Source organism: Callospermophilus lateralis, chromosome 2 (genome assembly GCF_048772815.1).
Source record: "Callospermophilus lateralis isolate mCalLat2 chromosome 2, mCalLat2.hap1, whole genome shotgun sequence".
Lineage (NCBI taxonomy): Eukaryota > Metazoa > Chordata > Mammalia > Rodentia > Sciuridae > Callospermophilus > Callospermophilus lateralis.
The window spans coordinates 124366033-124385915 of NC_135306.1; the positions used below are offsets into that span (position 1 = coordinate 124366033).

The 19883-nt window shown below is 34.3% G+C and overlaps 1 protein-coding gene and 1 pseudogene across 8 annotated transcripts in view; one reads left to right on the plus strand and one right to left on the minus strand.

Annotated features, from left to right (window-relative positions):
* Positions 1-19883, minus strand: part of Yap1 (Yes1 associated transcriptional regulator) — a 111308-nt gene that overhangs the window by 31420 nt on the left and 60005 nt on the right. For 4 of the 8 annotated variants that reach the window (XM_076846483.2, XM_076846485.2, XM_076846480.2 and 1 more), the window contains exon 4: positions 8111-8230. In XM_076846483.2, the coding sequence (XP_076702598.1) occupies positions 8111-8230 (120 nt within the window). The remainder of the gene's footprint in view (positions 1-8110; positions 8231-19883) is intronic. The other 4 variants (XM_076846481.2, XM_076846484.2, XM_076846486.2 and 1 more) reach the window with 1 other exon arrangement.
* Positions 3524-3629, plus strand: LOC143393323 (U5 spliceosomal RNA; annotated as a pseudogene).

The window sequence follows — 19883 nt, forward strand, 5'->3', positions numbered from 1 at the left end:
CCCCCAAAGCTGGGTTAAAGTACTCAATTTTTTTTTTGGGGGCGGGGTACACCAGGAATTGAACCCAGGGGCACTTAACCACTGAGCCACATCCTCAGCCCTTTTTAATTTTTATTTTGAGACAGAGTTTCAATAAGTTGCTTAGGCCTCTTTAAATTGCTAGGCTGGCTTTGAACTTGTGGTCCTCCTGCCTCAGCCTCCTGAGTCATTGGGATTACAGGAGTGCACCACTACACCAGGCCAAGTGCGCACATCTATAACTACCCAATTGATAACAAATATTAATATTCAGGGCAATCCAATTTCTTCCTTCAATCTTCTATCAAAAGATTGGCATAAAATTTATTATAGTGGTTTTTTTTTTTTTTTTTTTAAAAATTGTGCGACCTGATGGAGCTAAAAAAACACATTGAACAGAACAATTTCTCCTTATGGCCTCATTAAGCACTTTTGAGGTAGGACATAGGGTTTGCTAAATGACATGAGTTGGAGAAAGTGTTCTAACTGGGCTTTCAGCTCTCTGCCTCCAGAGCACAACCACATTTCTCCCATACTATAAAAATAAAGCTTTAAGTCTAATTTGGAACACAAGTTCAGATCATGAGACTACTGCTCTAAAGAGAAGGGTTACCACAGTTTAAAATATATCTGCTACCATGAGATTCATGTTAGATTAAGGAGTAAACAGGCCCATTAATTATACTATATTTCTAATTTCACATAATTACCATGAATTTCTTTCACTGGAGAAATTTATACCTTAAGAGTTTGTCGTCTTCTCATCAAGACTCCTTCAAAAAAGCCTTCCTTAACCACCCAGAAATGCTACCTATTTCCTTTATTCACACCATGTTTATTGCTCTTCATTCGCACAGAACATAATACAATGATTTATTTATTTCTTTAGTAGCTTGTACCGCTTCCCAATGGCTCACATAGGGCCTAGCATATAATTGCTACCCAAACATTTGCTGAATGAATATATAAATCCTGAAATAATTCCTATCCCTAGTTAGAAGGATGCTGTTTGTAATGCTGTTTGTAATAGGAGAAATCTCTAAATTGAAGCAAGTTCAGAATGAGTACTGAAATGACCTTAGCAACTGGGATAGTAGGACAAAATGAGTATAAAACAAAATAAGAATTGTGAACCACTCTTGTCCTAAAGCATTCTAGTTTATTTCATGAGATTTGACTTTTCCCTTGGGAATGCTTTAATGAATCTCCCCCACCTCTATTTATCTGGTACTGGGGATTGAACTCTGGGTCTTGCGCATGCTAGGCATGCACTCTACTCCTGAGTTAAATCCCCATCCCTTTTTATTTTTAGACAGGGTATCCTCCCTACATTGCTTAGTCTGGCCTTTAACTTGCAATCCTCTTGACTCAACCTCTCAAGAAGCTGAGATTACAGGATCTTTATAATTTCTTTTTCTTTCCTTTTATCAGAATCTCTAGGCTGGTACAAAAAGTGGTAAGCAACACCATCATATTTTATAAGATACCTGTGTTTAATGCAGAGTTAATACAAATATAAGTCGAAACACTCTCAGAAACAAAGCACAGTTTATGTATGTGTGTGTTTGATATAATGGGCTTTAATAACACAAATAGGCTACTAATTTAAATTATCATAGTGACTATAATATAAACTTTTATTTTTAAAAAATCTTGTATGAGTAACTTCAAAAACAAGCATTTTCTTAGCTATACTTACCTATAGCTGAACTATACATCAAGTAGAAACTACATATTAAGTCTGGGTATATAGCTCAGTGGTAGAGGGGGTTATTACCTAGCATGCACAAGGCCCTGAGTACAATCCCTAGCACTGCCAAAAGAAATTATTTTGGCACTATTCTACTGAATTTGCCATATATTAAAACAAACAAAAAAAGTAAAGTAGTGAGCTAATTTTGATATTTAATAATTTATGTATTAAAATATTCATGTCAGCAAACTTTTTTTAAGTCAGAAAGAGGGCAACAGCTGGGCACAGTGGGACACACCTATTATCCCAGCAGTTTGGGAGGCTGAGTTCAAAGCCAGTCTCAAAAACTTAGTGAGACCCTGAGGAACTTAGCAAGACTCTGTTCAAAAAGAAAAAACAGGCTGGGGATGTGACTCAGTGGGTCAATTCCTGGTACCAAAAAAAAAAAAAGGTCAACAGTATCAATCTCTAAGAGAATGCCTTAAATCAGACTTCAATAAGCACATAGCCTGGAACTAATCCCCAAATTCACTCATATTAGATTTTCTATCATTGCAACATTATGGGTATTCTAAATTTTAAAAACATAGCACACCAACAATGAACTATCTTTAAGGTAGTAAAGCTGCACCTGCTAATAATTGCAAGTTTGAGAGTATGGATACAGCTTCACTATTCCACCCATCATCACTTTCTATCCCCCATCAGATTTGTCTGTCTCAGTATCCTTATGTGATATAGCTTATATTTAGATTAAAGGTTGAGAATTTCACTGTCTCCTCTTCAATAGTAATTCCTGTGACCAAATAAACTTAAATGGTACAACAAATAGCTCTTCACCTCTGAAATCTCAAAGCACTCAACTTAAGTTGATTGAGAAGTAATCTTCCACAAGGGTCCAAAGGAGTTATTGAAGAATTAAAAATGTAGCATACTATATTCAGTTAATTAAAGAGTAGAAACATTCTTAAGAGCATCCAGTTTAATACAGTCATATTTACATGAGTCAAATTAAGTCAAGAGAAGTTAGATACCTTTCTGAATCAGATGGTTCACTTTCTGATATCAAAACCACTTGGATCTCTTGATTCCCAATTGAGGAGGTAATTTTTTCTACATGACAATTTAATTAAATCTAGTACATCATACAACTGTTTTATGCAATACAGGATGTTAGCCTTTACTGCAGATTTGAAAAGTGGTCTGGCAGAGGTCACAGGAAATGCCAGGTCAGGTCAATGCCATAACCATTCTTCTTATTGGATAATGTACATATAAAACATCACAGACTATCACATTTAAAGAGGCAATACTAAAATGAAAGGCATCAAAAGGAAGTGATTGAACTATTAACAGAGAACTCTCAAAACATGAAAAACTGGGGAAACCATAGAATAGAAAAATGGAAGTAATTTCTAAGTAATAAAGGGACACAAACTTTCTGATCATTAGGATTTTCATTAAATAGAATGGACTGCTGTAAAATGCAGTAAACCTGTCAAGGAAAAGGTCAAGCTCAGACTGGAAGACAGTCTCTTAAGAATTTCACAGAGGTAAGGAATGAACTGCCTAGACAATTCAACTAGATGGCTTCAAAGTCATCCAATTAGAGATCTTATAATTCTCTTCTAAGAAACTCATTAGCTTTGGGTAATTTGCTCAAGATGAGTCACAATATATGACACAAGTACACTAACTACTGTGCTTCCTCCCTATGAAAGCCCTATATATATCAGAACAGGTATATTAGAAGTGTGTTTGAAAGATATTGGTAAGCAATCTAAAGATCTTATGGATTCCTGGTATCAACAGAAATCTAGATACAGATCATATAAATCTTTTGCCTTTTACTAAATATTTCCATAGAAACAATTCCAAGTTTTTCAACTAACTTTTGAGGCCTTGTTTTGGCAGGGCTAGGAAAAAAAAAAAATGTTTAGATTTTAGTTCTATTGCTTAACTATACAACCTTGAATAGATTACCACTTCCCTAGACCTCAGAGAAGCTCAAGCTGAAGAAATATTCCCTACTTCTTTCATCATCACTATTTTTTTAATAATGTATTTTAAAATATGTGTTTGTTATCTGGAGAATCAAAATAACTGGGTGACTCTATGGCATTTAGTGGCCTAGGGATGGTGAGTATCCTTCAGTGCTCAAAATGACATTCCTTTCACTGAGAAATGCTCATGAAAGAATCGCAAATTTCTTTTCAGGTCAAATTCTGTGAAATTGTTAACATTTTTAGCTAGTAATTGTTAACATTTTAGCTAGTAACTAAAACACAATGAAACATCATATTTTTCTATCCTAAGTAGTTAGTGTAGAACACAACCAAATATTGATTGATTATCTAGGATTACTAGGACAAATTTAATAGAGCTGGTAAAATAACCAAAAACAACAACAAAATCTCTTGTTTTTAATGTATAGATGTCAAGAGAATTACCCTTCAATAAACTCAATAATTTGGTGTCAACTCTGTAACCATGACATTATTAATTAATTTACACTTTTAGTTTCTAAGCCTATTTAGTGTTTTTCCCCCCTTATCACTAAATTGGACAGATTGGACAGATTCTTAAGTATTTAGTGAGCCACTGTGACTTTTTAATCAAAAGAAAAATATTACTTATAACAGCTACCAGAAATATTCAGTCTTAAGAGAATAAGGTTAATGAATGTCAACAATTGTAATTAAAATAGATATTTAATTATCAATACAAATTATATTTATTGATTAAATTGACTGATCACAGTACCAGAGATTGAACCCAGGACCTCACAAATGCTAGGCAAAGGGTCTACCACTGAGCTATATTCCCAGTCACTTCTATTTTATTTTCAGACAGGATTGTGTTAAATTGCCCAGACTGGACTTGAACTTATGATCATCCTGTCTCACCATCCTGACTTAATTACAGGTGTTCTGTAGATTATACCACAGTACATGGCACATATAATTTAATTTTGAAATGAAAGATGTGCTAAAGAATTTTTGGCTTTAGGGACCAATTTTAAATAAGTATGTGTGTAATTTACTTATCATTTTATTTCTAGGCAAATTTTTTCTTACATCAAGAAACATTACACACATAAATAGTAAGTTTTGGAAAACCTGGAAACAAGGGGCTAAAATCAACATCTGAATTTTAATTACTTTTAACACTTCTGGCACAGAATTGTAGTTAGGAATTAAAGGATATTCTGCTTTTACCACAATAGATTGTTCATTACTTCCTCTAAAATTCAAAGGTATACCTTTGTCCCCAAATATCTGGCTTCAATAATTTGTTTATACCCATTTTATCTCAGTGATACCATCAGTACTTATGTCTAAGAATACAGAGCACTAATATTATTTTAATAGATCTTTTATATAAAAGGACAATAATATTATACAAGATCATTTCACTGGCTTTTTAAGTGTTTAGAGTCCTTTTTTCATTTTGATGAACAGAAACTAATGTTAGTGTGTTTTCATTAAGGCTTTCTCAGGAAAACATTCAGATGACTATGTTATATAAAACATAATTGTACAATATATAAGGTAATATTTAAACTTGAGATTCTTCATGTTTACTGGCATAAAATTTCTAGCAACAAAAAGTATACCTAACATATTTTATGAAATAATTTAATGGTCTGCATAATACTCAAGGATCCATATTCTTTTTACAGAATAAAATCATTCTTAATATGATTCCTTAAAATACAAACATAAAAGCCTTCTTTTTAAAAGCTTAATATCAGCACATCCATACTACTATTTGATTTGTTATAAATTACTAATAAATTATCTAAACAATATAAAGACATACAGGTATTAAATGTTAAAAGAAAAAAAATCAGACAAAAAAAGGAACCAATCCCCAACAAATTAGTATTTAATTTTCTAGTATTATATCGGTATCTTACTAACATCATAGAGGATGCAAAAAAGTGGCAAATTATTTTTAAATTCTAAATTAAAGAATCTGATAAGAAAAATTAAGCTTACACAGTGTGTTATCTTTCAATCTAAGATGTCAAAAGACAGGTCCATTTGACTTAGCTAAAAACTGGCCAATACTTTAATACAGATTTAGAAAATATAGGAAAGTGAACTCCCCAATCATGAAAGCAATGACCTATATCATTTGCTTGTGTTTTCATGGCTCAAAGGTCAGAAATAATAGTTTATATTTCTTTGGCAGAGATAAAACATAATCCTTTATACAGAACTTCAGATTTCAGGGAAAACTTCAAATCCAGCAGCTAACAGCTTGTCTCTATTTGCTGTCACTCTAGATCAGAGAAACCCACATGTTTTTTTTCTTTTCTGCCCCCCCTTCAGTTACACTTGAGCTCTCTGACTGAAAAGGTCTGGAACAGATTAAAAGTCGGCCACAAAATAAAAAGCTCTGGCATGTTGTCAAGCCTGTCTGGAATACACATACACAGTGGGCCCAAAAAGGGAAACTAAATGCAATAGGAGAATATCATGAAACTGTTTTTGGCATATCTAATTGTATGCGTGTGTGTGTGTGTGTGTGTGTGTGTGTGTGTGTGTGTGTGTAAGAGGTAGAAAGAAGTACTTTTTAAAAAATATCTTCCCATGATTAAAACAAAAGACTAAGTGATGGGTATAACCAGTGAATGTACTTAATCTCACAGCAAAGTTATTTTATTTAGCTGTTTTAAGTAAAACTATTCTTTGTTTTTTAAAAAAAGAATAAAGAATATATTTTATTTAGTTCGTTGCTGAACGACCTTTCTTTTTTATTTATATGCGGTGCTGATAATTGAACCCAGAGGCAAGTGCTCTACCACTGACCCACAACCCCAGCCCGTAAGTGAAAATACTCTCTTTAAAAAAGCTTTGATTCCTGATCTCTGAGGTTAATTATGAGTTAATTATCATCTTTCATAATTTAAGAATTTGGGGGGCATTTTACTCATAACACTATTCTTTGAATTTTCCAAAATGTGGACAAGTTTAATTCATTCCAATAAATATGATTTAAGGAAACATGTCCATTGTCATTCCACTCCATACAAATTTATTATATTTTCCATCTTACTTGATTTCCTACTTCAACCACAGGCTTATTCAAATATTAAATAAAATCTGAAGCTACAAATTATTAACGTGACACAGTGCTTTGTTTAACACCGAAAGAAGTCTTAAAGCTCAAAAGCCTGGCATTTAAGACAAACGGGATCTCTGTCAAAGTCACAGTCTCTGCCTTGATCGCACCTTTGACTTTACTTTGAATAGGGGTTTCGGTCAGTCAATGAAGCCAAACAGTCAGGCAATCTGAGGTAAAACTGAATACTGTTTGTTTTTAAAGCATATCTAAGACACAGGAGAACTTGTTCATAATGTTCCTGACAGGGAAGTTGTTTTATCCAACCAACTCCCAATAATTTTCTTTTTCTTTCTCCTCCTAGAGTTGTGTTTTGATGGCATTCACAGAGTTAATTCTTCTTTCCTGTAAGGGCCTCACAGTTGTTGTTAGGTCAACCCCTTACAGCTTCAAAGGTTCCGCATCCCTTCGGTCTGACCTACTCCTAGATCTGCACGTTGTTTTCATTAAGCTGCATCTAGTCCATGATGAGAGCTTCAAAACCACAATTATCTGCTTCTTTTTAGACTCATTTTTCCATGGCTTTGGAAAAATATCTCAGAAACCCAACTGAAGAAACTAAAAACAGTGGGAAAATATGGATAAAAGGGCACTAAACAACTTGTATACTTTTATCACAATGTGCACATTTGAAAGGGAAGAGTTCCTCTGAGCACTGGTGATTTATCTATGTCATCTGGAGGGAAATATGGCATGCCTTTTGCTTCTTATATAAAAAACAAAGGGAAGTATTTTTATTTACAAAAAAGAAAAATGGGGAAAATGCTTTCATTAGACCATTTCTAGGGCTACAGGTCCCCCCCCAATCACCACCATTCAGAATAACGCTCAAGCATGGGATGGTGCCCATTACTCTCAGAAGTTAAACATAAGCTGACACCAGGTCACTGACAAAAGCTGGTATTCCAGATTTTCAGTGTTATCTGATAGCCTGATTATTTCAGTGTTATCTGACAGCAATCAGGTAGAGAGAGACCATTATCAACAAGGTGGATGTGTTTCCCCAAAACATGAATTCTGGTTAGTAAGTAAGTAACAGTAATTCTGATTAGTAAGCGACTATACCATTCTCTCATCCAAACCAGACTAAAAAGTCAAGTTAGACCTAAACCTCTCAAATTGAAAATGAAAAGGTAAAAAAACAATAATGGGAAAAGTTCAGTGAGCAGTCATTTTAATACTATGAAGCAATGCAGTTTTAAATGTGCTTTCCTAAATTCACACATTAAAAAAGTAATCAAAAATATCTAAAAAGGTTTTGAGATGAACCTTTACCAAAACGAGGGTCAAGCCTTGGGTCTAGCCAAGAGGTGGTCTTGTTCTTATGGTTTATATAGTAAATTTCTCCATCCTGAGTCATGGCTTGCTCCCATCCATCAGGAAGAGGACCTATAACACAGAAGAAAAAAATAAATCAGGATTGGTTTCAATTTGGTGCACCTAAAAAAAAAAAAAAAAAAAAAAGTGGGAGGAGTGCTATTTTAAAGAGAAAACACATCTTAACATAAAACAATTCATTAAAACAGATTAAAAGTCTATGTTCAGAGAAGAAAGTTAAACCTTGTACCTAATTTTTCTCAACTAAAAAGAAACTATCAAATAATAATATTGACATCCCCAAAGACACAAATGACAGGGAAAAAAATCCTTTTGGAAGTCATAACCCAAATAATTATTACTGTTAATACAAGTCATGGAAGTGCTACAGTCCAGGGACTTAGTTCCCAGTCCAATCAGTTTTGTGACAGTACCTTATTAGGGACTTCAAGGTTCTGTAATAAGAAATACATGCAGGTATTTTCAGAACATCTAAAGTATTATAAACATTTTATTTAATACAGTGCACACTTTTTAGCAAGAACTGCCAAGCTCCATTTATTTCCATTATTTATTTGACTGGCTTACACCAAGAAAACTATAATTCAGAAAACTACTGTCCAAAAAAGCACATTTTTAAAAAGGCCAGGTGGGGATGGGTAGTTGGAAGTTTGCTAAAAGCTTGGAAGAAGGGCAGGGTTAAATGCTAACGCTGTTAGAAATGCTAATGCTGTTAGAAAGCAAATTTCTCAAGAAGAAAAGGAGGAAGACGAAACATTTCAAAGCTACAGAATGAAGAAACAACATCTGGGATATAGGACTACAGAATACTCTAAGACTTTTGTTTTAATGAGGGTAGCCAGACAATTGCTTTGGGGAGGTAACAGTCCTTGGATAACTTGGATAAACAAGTCCAACAGTAGTCAATGAATGCCTTTCAGAGTTTCAACAACCACAAGAAACTTTCATTAGAAGCTTAACTATGCAGATTCTGTCTTTTGCAGTACCAGGGTCTTGTGCATGCTACCACCACACTATACTTCCAGTGTGACTCTCTATCATTTCTCAGTAGCATTACTCTTCCCCTTAGTTATCCGAGTTAGAACTAAAAGACGTATCTTAGATACAAACAAAACTTTTCCTACCTGCTCCATCCATTTCATCCTGGACATTCCAATTTCATTCTGATTTATCTCTCCTACTTGGTCTCTAAGAGCTCAGACATCAATATTTACCATCTCTTTTTCTTAACTGTCAGAGCTTCCTTCCTTGGTGTCTGTCTTCTCATCTCTTTTACTCAACTACTTTGTATCAAACAGCCACCAGGGTTTTCTTAAAATTCTTTCTTTTTGCAGGGTGGGTTAGAGTCTGGGGACAAACAAGGGCCTGGCAAATGATAGGTAAGATAGGTAAGTGCTCTATTTCTGAACCACATTCTTAAAGTCCTTTCTAATCAACTTTTATATGTCACTCCTTCTCACACTAAAAGTATTTCCATTGCTCTCTACTATCAAAAGGAAAATGCCCAAATCCTACACTAACTGGACTGCCTTCTTTTTTTTTTTTTCTTCTATTTTTCAGTACTGAGGATTGAACCCAGGGCCTCATGTACACTAGGCAAGGGCTCTACGAATGAACCACATCTTTAAGCAGGGTCTCACTAAGTTGCTCAGGCTGGTCTTGAATTTGTGATCTTCCTATGTCAGCTTCCCCAGCAGCTGGAATTACAGATGTGTGCCACCTCATTCTTCTTCTTCTGGTACTGGGGATTTAACCTAGGAGCTCTTTGCCACTCAGCTTTATCCACGGCCCTTTTTATCTCTTATTTTGAGACAGGGTCTCACTAAGGTGTTGCGGGTCTCATTAAGTTGCCTGAGCTAGCCTCAAACTTTCCATGTTCCTTCCTCAGCTTCCTGAGTCACTGGGATTACAGGCATACACCCTTGCATCCAGCTGGACTTATTTCTTACATTGTCTTCACTCTCCCAATTTTTTCAACTTTTCATGAAGCTCTTCTTTGTATACATTTATTGATTTATGCTATTATTAATAATAGTACATTGTGAGAGAGAAGATAGCAATAGCACCTCCACCACTAATAGTTTCATTATCACCAGTACAAGATGATGAAATTACACATTTAAATCCACAGATTCGTGATCTTCCCAGAACTCTGAAGGGCGGGGGATGACAGAGATTATTTGGAGACTGAACCTAAGACCTGGAAATGTGGGATTTGAAGGTGATTTAGGGGACTAAGAACTGGGTCTCTCACCACACGAGTGGAAACCAGGGGAGATCCCTGGTGTACAGTCCAGTGTGGACCAGCAAGTATGGGCACTGAGAAGTGTGATGATTTAAAATCTCCAGACCAACTGGCATTCAGTAAGAGTCTTGAACCTACATAAGCCTGAACCCTGCCTCCAAAAATTCCACCTAAGGAATTATCTCACTCACTCCAGCAATCCAGAGGATGGAGCATAACCCTCCAGATGACCCCACCTAAAACTACTGAGAATCTTTTAAACTCCAACAGAAAGAATTCTTAAATTCATCAAGATTATTATTTTTTTTTTTTTTTACTTTTTTTCTCTGTTTAATTGTGGCCTTAATGGTACATGGGCATTTATACATATTCATATTTTTTTTCTAATTTCTGACATCTTTGAAGCAAGTTATTTTTTCTGGATAAGTTTTTTGTGAACTAGAATGTTTGATGAGTATATTTTAAGTTTATTTGTTTGTTTGTTTTTGTGGTGCTGGGGATTGAACCCAGAGCTTTGTGTATGTAAGGCAGGCACTCTACCAACTGAGCTATATCCCCAGTCCCTCTTTTATTTTTTTTTTAATTTTTACTTTTTATAATATATATATATATATATTTTTCTTCCTGTTTCCCTTGATTCTCTTTTCTTCTGCTAACAGCCATTCTCTACTGTTCTCTTTCACTCTTCCTTTAATTTTTTACTTCTTCTCTCTTCTTCCCTTAAAATCATCACATCTTATATCACTTTTGTTCCCCCCGCCCCCGTCTACCATTTGAAACTATAAACCCTTTTGCAAACTTGTTATTTTTATTGTAGGCAATAGCTTATCGCATCATTTCTATCTGTTGTGATAATTAAACCAAATAATAATTATTTGATTTAATGCTGTATAGTATTTGCATTAGTGGTTATTATTAAAACAGCAAGGTAGTGGAAACCTTAAGGATACTTTAAGTCCACAGGGCAGAAACTCTATTACCTTAGATCCATACTTTCAGATGGGTAGACACAAAAATAACATGAAAAAGCAAGGAAACAAACTGCCCCAAACTAACCAATATACTCCAATAACATAATACATTGACACCACAGCATTAGAAATGTTAGGAGTTCAAAATGTACATAGTTAAGCTGATGTGCAAATTAAGGATGGTATAAGAAATGAGATTAGAGAGAAAATACAGAAAGTAAATCACTTCAATAAAAAGTCAGAGATTATTAAGTGGAAAACCTTGAAATGAAGGAAATAAGTAACTAAATTAAAAATTCAATGGAAAGCATCACCAACAGACCAGACCACTAGAAAGACAGAACCTCAGGCAATGAAGACAAAATATATAATACTGAAAATAGAATTGATCATGGAGAGAAGATATTAAGAAACCACATACAGAACTTACAAGAACTATAGGATACATGAAAAGACCAAATTTAACATTTATCAGGACAGATGAAGGTACAGAGATACAAACCAAAGGAATGCACGATCTTTTTAATGAAATAGCATCATGAAATTTCCCAAACCTAAAGAATGAAATGGAAAACCAAATACAAGAGACTTACAGGAACCAAATGTACAAAATTACAACAGACCCACAACAAGGCACATTATAATGAAAATGCCTAATATACAAATAAGGATAGAACTTTAAAGGGTGCAAGAGAAAAATATCACATTACCTATAAGGGATAACCAATTAGGATCTCAGCTGATTTCTCAACCCAGACCCTTGAAGCTAGGTGGTCCTGGAATAATATATATCAAGCTCTGAAAGAAAATGGATGCCAATCAAGAATCTCTGGATTAAGAGATTAATTAAGCAAAATTAAGCTTCATATTCGAAGATGAAATGTAAACCTTCTATGATAAACAAAAGAAGAATTTACAACTGGAAAGCCTTTATCTCAGAATATTCAATAAAATATCCCATGAATACGAAATGAAAAAAAAAAAATGAAAACCAGCAAAGGGAGGAACTACACTAAAGAAATAGTCAATCAAAGCAGAAACTAATTCAAATTAAAAACTAGAAATAAACCCAAATGACCGAGAATATAAATCATATCTCAATAATAACCTTGAATATTAATGGCCTAAAACCATCAATCAAAAGACACAGACTGGCAGATTGGACTGAAAAACAAGACCCAACAATACATATGCTGTCTCCAAGAAGACTTACCTCATAGGCAAAGATGTCCACAGACTGAAGGTAAAAGGATGGGAAAAAACATACCACTCATATGGATTGCATAAATGAGCAGGGATTTCTATCCTTATATCAGAGAAAGAGGACTTTAAGCCAAAGTTAATCAGAAGGGATCAAGAGGACATTTCATACTGCTTAAAGAAATTACACATCAACAAGATATAAAAATCGTAAATATTTATGCCTCAAACAATGGAGTATCTACACAAATCAAATAAACCCTCTCAATTTCAAGAATCAAATAGACCACACACAATAATATTAGGTAACTTTAATGTGACTGTCAATACTGGTTAGATCCTCCAAACAAAAACCAAAGAAGCTATCGAAGTAAGAAATACAATTGATAATTTGGACTTAACAAACACATAGAATATTTCATCCATCAATGACTGAATACACTTTCTTCTCAATAGCACAGGGATCTTTCTCTAATACAGACCATGTTATGTAAGCTGTCACATATGTTGGCATACAATTGTAATATTACCTTAATATATTTTTAGCATCTGTAGGGTTATTTTGATCTCTTTTTCCATTGATATTAACATTTGTTTTCCTTCTTTTTTCTTGATTAGACTTGATTTTTATTAAATTTTAGCTGTATTATTTCTTCTCTATTTCATATATATCTGCTCCTATGCTTATTTTCTCCTTCCTACTATATAACTTGAAAGTAATTTTTATTCTAGCTTCTTTCTGATACAAGTACTTTAAGTTACAAATGTTCATCTAGTACTGTTTCATCCCGGAGTTGCTGATATTTTAAGCTTATATTATCACTAGTTCAAAGCACTTTTTATTTACGTTTCTTGTACTTTCTTCCTTGGCTTGAGATATTTATAAGTATACCATTTAATTTTGAAATGTGGGGGTGGGGTTCTATGTATCTTAAGGTGATTGATATCTAATGTAATAAATCATGCAGGAAACAGAGTCTGCATGATTTCAAATTTTTAAAAAAGGAATGGAAATTCTTTTTATATTGACTGTATTGGTTACATACATGTCAAAATTAATCAGAGTGCATACTTCAAAAAGATGCATTTTAGGGCTGGGGTTGTGGCTTAGTGGTAGAGCACTTGCCTAGCACATGTGAGGTCCTGGGTTCAATCCTCAGCACCACATAAAAATAAATAAATAAATAGTGGTATTGTGTCCAACCACAACTAAAAAATAGTTTTTTTTTTTTTTTTAAATGTTCATTTTCTTGTACTTCAATTTTACCTCAATAAAGCTATGGGGGGGGATTAAAAAGAAAATCATATACCAAATTCTTGCCCTCATTTGAGTTTGTTTCTGGGCTTTCTATTGTGTTCTACTGTTTTGCCTAGTGTTTTGTCAGTATTATATGGTTTTAATTTTAACATGTTAAAAAAAAATCCAGATTTATTAGGTTCTGTTTTTGTCCCTTTATACAGATGAACATACTGACATCTGAAATAGTCTCAATTTATTTTTAACCTATACAATGTACTGTCCTAAAGATATAAATATCTTCCCCCAAAATTTATTTTATGCTAGTGTTTCCTTCTAAAATTAAACTCTAAAAGTGAAAGAGTGAATTTATCCCATTTACTCCCAAGTTTTAATCATGAAGTATTAATTTCAATAAAAACGAGGGCTGGCAATGTGGCTCAGTGGCAAAGTGCTTGCCCACCAAGTATAAAACCCTGGGTTTGATGCCTAACAGACACACACACAGAAATTCTAAAAAGCCAGGTAGTGGTGCACACCTGTAATCCCAGTGGCCCAGGAGACTGAGGCAGGAAACCTTCAAGTTCAAAACCAGCCTCAGGAACAGTGAGGCGCTAAACCACTCAGTGAAACCCTGTTTCTAAATAAAATACAAAATAGGACTGGGGACATCACTCAGTAGTCGAGTGCCCAAGTTCAATTCCCGGAACCAAAAAATAAAAAATAAAAATAAATAAAAATTTTTAAAATCCCACTAAAATGGTAGAATTAAAAAGTTAAATTCAGGAAATACACAAATACTATTCTTGAAGAGTATAATGTAAATAATCATGAATAACCTGAATGAAAAAATTTTGAACCTATAAAGGAGGCGATCCTACGAAAATCAATAGTGTAATCACTATTGTCTATTTTCTCTCTATATTTTGTATTAAAGAATTAAATAATGAGCATATCAATTAGAATAGTTATACTAATCACTTCATAAGCACTCAAATGTATATCAAAATATGTGTGCTAAGGGCAGGGGATACAGCTCAGTGGCAAGGCACTTGCCTACCATGCACAAGGTTCTGGATTCAATCCCTACTATCATGAAATACACATATATACACACACACAATATGTGCACGGCATGCAGAAAAGAACACTTCATATAGTCACTTATGTCTATTTATATCTTTAAAACTTTCTGGATAAAACCAGAATGTTATGTAGAAAGAGGAGGCCCAAGATGGGGTGCTTTTTAAAAAGAATATTTTCACTGGTACATAATTATTATAAAAAATCAGATTCATTTTGACATATTCATAAATGCATAACATAATTTGCTTCTTTTCAAACCCTAGTATATCCCATTGCCCTCTCCTCTTCTCTCCCCGATCCGTTTCCATTACTGTTAGCCTTGCTTCTATTTAGTTTTTTTTTTTTTTAATGGTGCAATATAGTTAAAGGTAAAAGTGGAACTCACCATGGATATATTCATAAATGCATATATAGCATTGTTTGGTCAACATCACTCTAGAGGTCCTATCTTTTCCCACCCTTCTCCTTCTCTTTCCCTTGACCCCCTCCACTGTTCTCCCTTCTATTTTCATGAGAACCCCCTTATTTAAAAAAAATCCTATTTCTCTCTCTTTGCATGACAGAAAACATTTGACCTTTGACTGAGTCTGGCTTTTTTCAGATAGTACTCATTTATCAGCAAATGTTATACTTTGATTCTTTATGGCTAAGTAAAATTTTATTGTATACATATAACTATATTTATATTTTCTTTATCTATTTGTTGACAGGTACCTACAGCTGGTTCCATAACCTGCCTACTATGAATTGTGTTGCTGTGTATCACTATACTATGGTGGTTTTAGCTCTTCTAGACAAATACCAAGGAGTGGGATAACTAGGTCATATAATGGTTCCATTCCTAGTCTTTTGAGGAATTTCCAGACTGCCTTCCAAAGTGGCTGTACTAATTTTCAGACTCACCAACAATGTATGAGTGTTCCTTTTCCCCAAATCCTCGATAGCATTTATCATTTGTGTTTTTGATAACAGCCATTCTAACTGGAATGAGATGAATCTCAGTATAGTTTTTTATTTGCATTCCCTTGATCCCTAAGGATTTTGAAATTTTTTCATGTATTTGTAAGTCATTGTATTTCTTTTGTGAGAAAAGTCTATTTGGTGCATTTGCATAGTGCTTTCTTTATATTAAAGAAACACCTCTGGTAAAAGGCAAGGTATAGATTAGAAAAAATAACCTTTAAATATTTTGCACCACAATTGAGTATTTAGTAGAAGAATTAAAATGGAAAATTGAAAAGAAAAATCTTCAAACCTTAAATGTCAATTAAAAAACATAACTTTTCCAATATGCAATATATAAAATGAAGTAAATTTAAGTGGCAAAATTTTATTTACCAAAAAATGATCTAAAACAATGGCCTTCAAGCATTACTATGTATCAGGATCACTGGACACTTCACTAAAACACATGCTGCTGAGTCTCACTCCTACAGTTTCTGATCCGTGGGTCAGGAATTGGACCTGAAAATTCCCAGATGATGGTGATGCTGCTGGTCTAGGAAACACACTATGATAATTACTGACTTAAAATAACTGCTTAGCATTCTTTAGCTTGAACATAACTGCTTCTTGAATCTATTCAACTTATATACAATTACATCTGTTCATTTTTAGGCACCATGGGCAGCACATAGCCAAGTCTGCTAGAGTTATACGAGGCAAATGGCTTCCAACTTATCAGAAGACAATTTAGAAGGATCATTGTGAATTTTTTTTTTTAATATTAGAATGACCCAAAGTAGAACTGTGGAGGAGAAGACCAAAATTAATTTCTCATCTGTCTTCTAGTGACCAGATAGAAACGAGAAGTAGGCATCTCAACCTAAGAACTGACATGACCCATGGGAATTATTACTGGCCACTTAAATTCAAATAATTTTTAATTAAGAACTCTACTTTCTCAATGTAAAGCAAAGAGCCCTTTCTTTTTGTTAAGAGATCACTTTATTTATGCAAGGTCATAGCATTTATCATACAGTATTATTTCATTATATGTGGGTTTTTTCCCCCCATGATTGAAATTCTTGAACACAAAAGCATACACATGCATTTTTCCATCATATCCAGTATAGTGAATATTACTTAGAAAGAATGGGAATGATGGCTGACATGAACATAATCAAAATGAAATTCAGTTAAAATCCTTTATTTATGTGGAACAAGATATTCTGTTTTATTTTTCTAATTCCAATTTCTCTATTATTTGGTGACAATAAAACCAAAGGTATAGGGATATAGCAAATCCTTTAATACAATAAGTATTTATTAAGCTTCTACTATATAATCAAGCATTGTTCCATGCCCCAATGATAACAGAAATAAACAAAATAGTCCCGATTTTCTGTTCTAGCCAAGAAAACACATTCTACAACATATAGTACAATGTTAACAAATGATAAGCACAGGAAAGGGAAAAAAAAGGAAAGGCAGCATAAATGTGGGTGGACACAACATACATGTTTTAGAAATGCAGATCAGGATGAGCAGCAATGAGCAGGTGATCTTTAAGCTTTACTCTGAATGCAATGCAAATCCAAAACAGAATGATCTGGGTCATGAACATTCCAGGTAGGGGACACACACATTGAGGAGGACAGTGTGTGTGAAGGGGACAAAATAAGCAACAAGTAAGGTACAGTGTTTCACTTAGTATGCATGATGACTAACAGACTAGAGGGCCAGGGTTGTAGCTCAGTGGTAAAGTGCTTACCCAGCACGTGTGAGGCACTGGGTTTTATTCCTCACAACCACACAAAGATATTATATCCATCTACAACTAAAAATATATATATATATTAAAAAAAATAGGCTAGAAAATTTTTCAACATTTCAACCAATAAAGGGTTGAATGGGTAATATTTAAGGAGGATTAGTATTACTAAAGGTTAATAACAATTCCCTCAAATTCATGGACAACCTCCAGATAAGACAGAAGAGGCGAAGTCTTATATCTGGAGGGGAGGGGAAAAGAGGCCAACATTTTCATGAGATGTAAAAAGGATAGGAAATCTGAATTAGGATAAACAAAGACATTAGATGGGCTGGGGCTGTAGCTCAGTGGCAGAGAACTTGCCTAGCATGGGTGAGGCAATGGGTTTGATCCTTAGCACTACATAAAAATTAATTAAAGGCATGCTGTCCATCTACAACTATAAAATTTTTTTAAAAAGATATTAGAATAATACAAAATTAGAATTATTTATCCTGGGGGAAAATAAAATTTTTATGTGAGATTTACTAGTACTGCTTGATAAGTAACTTATCTACTGTAACAAATACTACTTCCTGTAATATTTTAAAAACAAATAAAATACTGTCATTATTCTGCTGATGACTCAATATTAACTTCCTGCTCTCGCCTAAGGATTCTCTTGCATTAGTAATGAGTTACTAAAACCATTTGTAATGTCTAACCAAACAAGGAAGTCTTGATTAACTCTACCACAAGTTAAATGATCAACCTCTCCTTATGACTGCTCCACAATTCAGGAATAAAGAAGTCACCCAGGACACTAATGATGAATAGTTCAAAGTATAGGGCTATCACACAGTTGTTTCCTTAGAAAGTAGATTTTGTGATCCTTTAAAGGAACCTAATCCTAAAATTCTTGCCAGTTTTGGTTTTGAAATTCAAGTCTCTTGTATTTTTGATGTCACAGACTGTTCTTACAATACACAAGACACTTATCTAAATTCTTTGATAGCAAATAGTAATTCATTTAACAACCACATGACATAGGTACAATTATCATCCTCACTTTACAGATGATGAAACTAAGGCAAAAAATTAGCTTGCCCAAGATCACTCAGTAAATTAGTTTAAGTGGCAGAAACTTGACAGTCTAGCTCTCCAGAACACTGTATGATAAACAGCAACCAAAAGTTGTTTTTTGTTTTTTTTCCGCCCCCCAGCCAGGCATGGTAGCATATGCCTGTAATTCTAGTGACTCAGGAGGCTAAGGCAGGAGGATCACAAGAGCAAGGCCAGCCTCAGCAACCTACAGGCTCTAAGCAACTTAGCGAGACCCTGTCTCAAAAAATGAGAAGGATTGGAGAATTGGCTCAGTAGTTAAGCGTCCCTGGGTTCAATCCCCAGTACCAAAAATAAAATAAATTGTTTAAGCATGTCCTTTTCCTGAAAGTTTCATAAAATCCCATGGCTTCTATCATATTTATATAGATGATTCCCTTATCTTTAAAAGGCCTCTCACAGGGTCAACACTAGGCCTTTCTACCAACTAGATACTGACACTTTCACAAAACACATTCCAATATTTTAAGTTTTACTTAAAACATCACTTACATTTGTCCCTCAAATAAAACTTTCAAAGGAAAAATTCTCAAATCTTAAGTTGTTTATCGTTTGTAGTCTTTATAACACTGTATAAATACTGAAAACATCCAACAGTTCAGATTCTATTCCTCCATTATCATTTTACATCCATCCTCACTCAGTCTTCTTTCAGTTAGACAAATTTCTCCTCTCTTCCCTCCTGGACTTTCAATAATGCAGTTTTTTTTTTTGCGTAATTAATACCTATTTATCCCTTGCTGGTATGACTGCCACTTACTCCTCATTAACCTGGTTGACATAGTTCCCTCTCCTTCTGCATCAGGTACCTTATCTTTGGTAAGATGATTCCATCGCTTTAGCTATTTAGTCATCATTCAGCCTCAGTCCTTCCAGCAACATAGCTTGTTTACTCCTGTCTTTCCAGCACCTACCAGTGTCATTGATATACCCTCTCCTACTGGCCTTCAACATTCTTCATTCCCTGAAATTCTACTCTATTCTCATGTAGTATTTTTGTGAAGCTTTTCTCAATTCTGTCCTACTACTAAGGCTCTTCCCCAACTGTGAACTGAAACTTCATTTGCTTTGATTTCTTAGGTTCTTATTATATATTGTCTTACGCTCTTTTTTTGTTTTCTAAAGAGAGAGTGAGTGAGAGAGACAGAGAC